Raw genomic sequence first — 6,000 nt, forward strand, 5'->3', positions numbered from 1 at the left:
CCCACTTAACATAACATAACATTGTAGGAAGGTGGATACCCGACTATGGTTACCCCCAACTTTTTGCCTGGTGTTTTGCTGGTTTTCCGACTTAGTTGACCTGGGACCCTGCTATTCAGGGCCCCAGGCCTACTGCTCTCTCTGTAAAATGGATTCCATTACCTTAGGTACATATCTAATTGGTACTGGCCCACCTTATCAGACCCTGTAACTCAGGGCATAGGTGTACCCAGGGCCTACCAGGGGCTGCAGCATGTATTATTCCACCCCTGGCTGGCCATCTAAATCTGACACAACTGGCTGCACGACAGCTGGGGCAAGGTGGTGTAATCACCCTTTGCTTTAGATATAGTATACCTATATCTAACCCTAAAATGGACACTCATATTCCTAGCAGTCACTCCTATGGCAGGCCTTGACAATCCTGAAGGCAGAGTGCTTGGAATCGTGTGAGATGGTGCTCTGGCATGAGCTGAGCCCGTTTGCAGCTTGCTGAACCAAGTCCTAATAGCTGTTCCATGATAACGCATACCATATACTCTTAAGTGCATTATAATCCTCGTGGTTATATGCCAACTCTGGTATCGCTTAATCAAAACATGTCGAGTAAGGTGTCATACGAATTGGAATACTAACCCCTCGCCAATTCTGGCGACGGGGTTAGCATTCCACCCTTCTAGAGGGACACGACATGTATGTAACTGAACCACGGTTAAAGTTAACTCAAGCCTCAGCATCACAAAATGGATGCTGCCACCACAGACACAAGTCTGACCTCCTGCTGCTGGGAGTCCTTCCAGCGAGGGAGGCTTGGACAAAGGGTTTCCTGTCAGGGGCGGTGCTAGCACCATCCCAGACAGGGTTTTGTGTATCCTGGGCAGGCAGGGCTTTAGAGGAAGGTGACTGCAAGTGGCACCCCGGAGCTCACTATGCATCTGCCGGCTAGAACCAGTTTCAGGGGCACACCAGCCCCTGAGCTGGGGAAAGTCCGGCATGGGAGAGGGGTGTAACCACCCCCCTTCCTGGTCCCACCCATGGGCAGGACCTAGTCGCGTGGCAGCCCATTTTCCTAGTATAAAGATAGGAGCGGGCCCCCTTCCAAATTAGATCATCTTTGAATCCTGAAACTACTTTCTACGAAAGGAACTCAAGACTTCTTCCTAAGATTTCTCCCTTGTGACTAAGGAGTAGTCACCCTGCACCCGCAGGCACCATCTAAGAACACTGCGGTTTGCTGCACGTCCTTCCTCCGGAATCCGACCGACCAGCACGACGAGACCCGGCTTTCCTGGCACCTCTGACCTCTACCTACATCATCAGCCCAGCTGAGATCCGTGGGTGTGACGAGACCTCGAGGGACCGGCCATCTTCAGAACTGCACGACGCTTATCCAGCACGACCGCCGAGGGATCCTCGAGTGAGTGCTTTGGGGTTCGAGAAGCCCTAACCCTGAGCAGCTCCAGCACCGAAGTCCAGCCCCCCAGCATCCACCAGATCTGCGTGGGGCCCTTCTGCTCTTTGCTGCTCACCGCATTGTCCGGCTACTTGCCTGCTGGCTTGTGGCCCTCTTGACGATGCTCCACGACGACAACACCGCTGGTCTGGTTGCTCCAGACTGGCCCTTGCTCCCCTCCAAAAGAGGAGCACCCCAGACCCTCCTGGTCCACTCCAGACGCCATTTTAAGTCCACCGCGTGGGCTTGCATTTGCAAAGACTTGTTGCCCCAATCCTGGGTCCAGCGACGTCGACAGCAGATACCATCGTGGGACAGCTCGCACCTCCATCCTGGTCGCCGACAACGCCTCCTGGTCCGTGAGACTGCAGAGCAGAGCATCGCCCACTCACCTGGTCGAGGTGACTCCATCCGGTGCCATCCTGGTGCCCATCTAATCACTGGCTAGTGATTCAGAACTTGGTCCCCTCTGCTTACAGGTGTCTTCCATCTTCGATCCAGGCTTGGATCACTCCGAATCTCTTCACTGGTCGCCTGCCAGCAACTTCTTCTTTCAGGCTCCATAGACTGCAACGAGGATTCCCGACGTCTTTCCAGACCTATGCATCCGCAGCCCCTGGGCTAGGTAAACTCAGCATTTTGGTGCTCCAGCATAGTTTTACTATCCAAAGGTCCAGATCCTTTTTCGTTTCAGCTCTACCTAGTCGGATTCGTCCGATAACACTAACTTTACAAAATCTAGCATCCACAGACTTTGTCCCGCATCCCGCGTGAGAGTGCACACTCTGCACCCGATCTCCCTAGGCCTCCTGCTAGTAATCTGAAGGTTCAGTAGACAAGTCCTAGCGATCCCAAAGCCTATTAGAGTAGTACTTACTTGCTAGTAATTTCGCATTCCACTTTTAGAGTATATGGTTTTTCATGCCCCTCGGGCATTTGTGTAAATTGTGCGATTTGAGTATTTTCCTAAGAACTTTGTATTGTGCTTAGCGCCCTGTCCTCATAAAAAGTCCAGGGCTGTTGTGTTCTAAATAAATATACTTTATTTTCATAACAACTTGTGTGTTGTCCTTTCACTTGGTGTTCAAGGGGTATATGTGATGGTATAACAGCTCGCTTAACACGCCCTCTAGAGTTTAGCCTAAAGACTGCTCTTGTCCATGCTACTAGGATAGCTGGTCTACGGTTGACTTACAACCAATCATCAATAAGGGTCGTTTGGAATGATACACAGTGATCACTAGAATAGTGAGCACTACATATCAGGCCAACTGCTCACAAACATATCTATAAATGTCAGAGAAAGTGCTATGTTACTTCAATGCAACCAAACATATGATCCTGATGGTTCATCTTAGCACTAATTACTAATATTCCTCCCCTAAACATGCAACTCTAAAAGTAAAGGAAAAGGTTTGGCTCACCGAACACAGTTTATGGTTTTGGGAACCTAGCTATCTGTACCAAGGCATTATTAGGGCAAATAAAAAAAGGAGCCCCTAGCCTAGATCACTTTGTGCTGGCAGGCTCGAATCAAACTTGGTTAAATCTTTGAATTTCTATACCATGTAACTTACGTGCATCCTTATTCACCAAAGCAACAGCCCTAACATTCCCATGATGACATCACAGGGTGTTTAAGCTCTGGCTAGCAGTGGACCACTATGTATAACTGTAACATCCATGCACATTACAACAGAAACATACCAAACCTTGCTAAACACACTGTTTATACGTAAATGAACCAAAAACCCAGTGCCTAATTTATAATAATTGCTGGTGTCCAAACTGCTGCTCAGAAGACCAGGGCCGGTGCTATTAAATGTCAGCACACTGAATACCAAGATTGTGCAGCCCTCAATCCACCTCAGTCCGCTTTAATCCACAACCAGCCACTCCCTGACCCGTTAGATCCCTCTTCCAGGTTCCTGCTTTCTCCCTTGGGAGACTTTTTTCCTTCTTTCTCTTCCTCCTCCTTTCCCCTTTGTGTGCTTTTCCCTCTTGGGGGCATATTATCAAGAACTGGCATTAAATTATCGCCGCTTTAGCGGCAGGAAACTGCCGCTAAAGCGGGGGGGGGGGTTAGAACATTCTACCTTAACTGGGCCTGTGTCTAAGTAGTCTCAATGTTTATAGATAAGGGACTAAATAAATAAGAAGATGGTGAGGATTAAGATTCCATTTCATTCCAATTCAAAAGCCAAATTACTTCCTTTGAACACTTAACTCGCTCACGGTAGCCATAGCAAGCAGAGAAGGCTTACCCCAAGGTGTGGCAAAGGGACAGAGTCTCAGATACAGCACAGCAGAATACTGTCAAATCTGTCTCCTCTAGAAACTATGGGCATAGTTTAGAGGACAATAAGGAATGAAACTGTACTCAAAATAATTCCACGAGTCACAGTCCGCACCATGTCCATCCACACCAAACTTACATCGACCTGCCCTCCCGGGGCCCACCTGCTGGCATCAATGCAGCCATCGGCTGCCTCACATACCATTCTTTACGGCTCCTGGGGAAATGTTTGAGCTTCCCATGGAAGGGAGATGTATTTACAAGCTGGCCTGCATCACACACAAAACCCTCCATTCTCCGGCCGCCAACTACCTGAACAACAAACTGGTAAGAGCAGGTCAAGCCAGAACACTGAGAAGCTCCAATTCACTCCTTCTCATTCCGCCAAAAATTAAAAAGAAAACCACCCAATTCCGATCGTTTTCTGGCAACGCTCCCAGGATATGGAACGCTCTCCCTAGAGTCCTCCGATGCAACCCCTCCTTCTCCTGTTTCAAAAGGGACCTCAAACTCCATCTCCTTAACAAATATATTCCTGAACAACATCAACTAACCTAGACCTCAATATCCCGAGTTGACTCCCATTCAAGGATTGTTGGTCAACGTACTATGCTAATCACCTTGTTTTCTTTTTTTTCTCTCCCCTCTGTTGCACAGTTATTTATTGTTCATGCTGTATTCTTTATCCGTGGCTTCCTTACTTACTGTCAGCCTTCTAGGTAATGGTAAGGCCCTTCGGTTTTGCACAATATGTAGTGAAGCGCTCTGATACCTATGGGTCTAGCTAGCGCTATACAAAACTTAAAAAATAAATAAACAGTGGACCCCTTCAAGAAGGTTATGCTCTTTCATGCAGCGCCTACTTGCTGAGTCACTCTGCTAGGAGCATTCGGCTTGCTGTGCTTTTTGTGCGCATGATTCCAACATTAAAAGCCAACCTGAATGTCACAAGCCTGCCTCGCTCAGCGTCACAAGCATGCGCCAATCCGCGATCACTGGCAGACCGCCCGCCGAGTGTAGCACCACCCCGTGACCATGTAGGTGTAAGTGCACCGCCGCACCTGTGCAGACTCCTGGTGGATTGTGAAGCTACCCTGTGTAGCGTGCTGCCACCCAGTGTCCGAAGCAGGCATCTCCTCCTCACCCCGGTCTGTGCTTCCACCTGACTCGTACATCGCAGTCAACAGTGACATTTCGAAAATCATTGACGGTTAACGATTGTCTCGCTGGCTTTCACTTTCGAAAATCTGAAGTAAAGTTATTTTTGGGTTAAAAAAAATGTAAGCCTCCCGTCTGGATGGGAAATGTAGGCATGTGTGCCCGTGTTGCCCCGCAGTCGCTAGTTTCACCCCCCTGTGGCGACCACTGTCACCTGTGGACGGCCGCCAGTGGCTCTCACCTTCTGCTTGGCTTCAGACTTCACCTGTAGAAATGCCATGGCGCGAGCCCGCTGCCGTCAATCAAGCTTTCCTCTGTTCGTCGACTCCTTTTCCGGATTTTCGTTCCCTTTCCTCCTCTGTTTATTTATTGTATGCGTGCTGTCCTTTTGTGTCTGCGTTTCCCCCTCCTTCAGTGACTGACATTTATATATACTCTAGGCCGTTCCTGCTCACCTCTCTCTGTTGCAATCACAAACTAGAGTAGAACTGCAAACAGAAAGCGAAAGCTACGGAAGGGACTTCCCAGCAGAGGCGGGAGAGAGCCGAGGCAGTGGGAGGGAGGTGAGGCGAGGAGGCGGGGCCAAAGGAGCCAGACGAGTGAAGTGGCGGCCAAGCTGGAGACCGTGCAACGTCTGTGACAAAGATCAGCAAGACATTTATTTATTTATTTATTTATTTATTTATTTATTTATTTATTTTATGCGTTTTTAGGTCTCGCCTGTCGATGCGCATGCGCATCGAGCAAGGCGAGAGTATTGCGAGTTATCCACTCTTTATCTGCACTGCAAGGAATCGTGGCGATTCCTTGCAGTGCCCGTGACTTTTAAGGTCAATGCGCATGCGCATTAAGCTTATGCGCATGCGCATTGACCGTAAAAGTCACGGGCGCGTGCACGTCCGTGTTTGTTTACCCTTGCCTACTCTCTCTCTCCCCTCTCCGCCCCCGTTCCGCCCCCTCCCCTTCCCGCCGTGTCGCATTTCTCCTCCCCCCTCCCCTCTCTTCCTTCCTTCTAACGCCGTGTCGCACCTCTCCCCTCTCCGCCCCCTCCCCGCTCCGCCCCCTCCCCTTCCCTCCGTGTCGCATTTCTCCT

The 6,000-nt window shown here is 49.6% G+C and overlaps 1 protein-coding gene across 1 annotated transcript in view; it reads right to left on the minus strand.

Moving 5' to 3' along the window:
• The window catches only part of PSME1 (proteasome activator subunit 1), a 185,505-nt gene extending 180,074 nt beyond the window's left edge, over positions 1-5,431 (minus strand). Inside the window, exon 1 of the mRNA XM_086923750.1 lies at positions 5,149-5,431. Coding sequence (XP_086779876.1) covers positions 5,149-5,187 — 39 coding nt within the window. The 5' untranslated portion in view covers positions 5,188-5,431. The remainder of the gene's footprint in view (positions 1-5,148) is intronic.
• Positions 5,432-6,000: the final 569 nt, after the last annotated feature.

The sequence above is a fragment of the Lissotriton vulgaris genome, chromosome 5, assembly GCF_964263255.1.
Source record: "Lissotriton vulgaris chromosome 5, aLisVul1.2, whole genome shotgun sequence".
In the NCBI taxonomy this organism is placed as follows: domain Eukaryota; kingdom Metazoa; phylum Chordata; class Amphibia; order Caudata; family Salamandridae; genus Lissotriton; species Lissotriton vulgaris.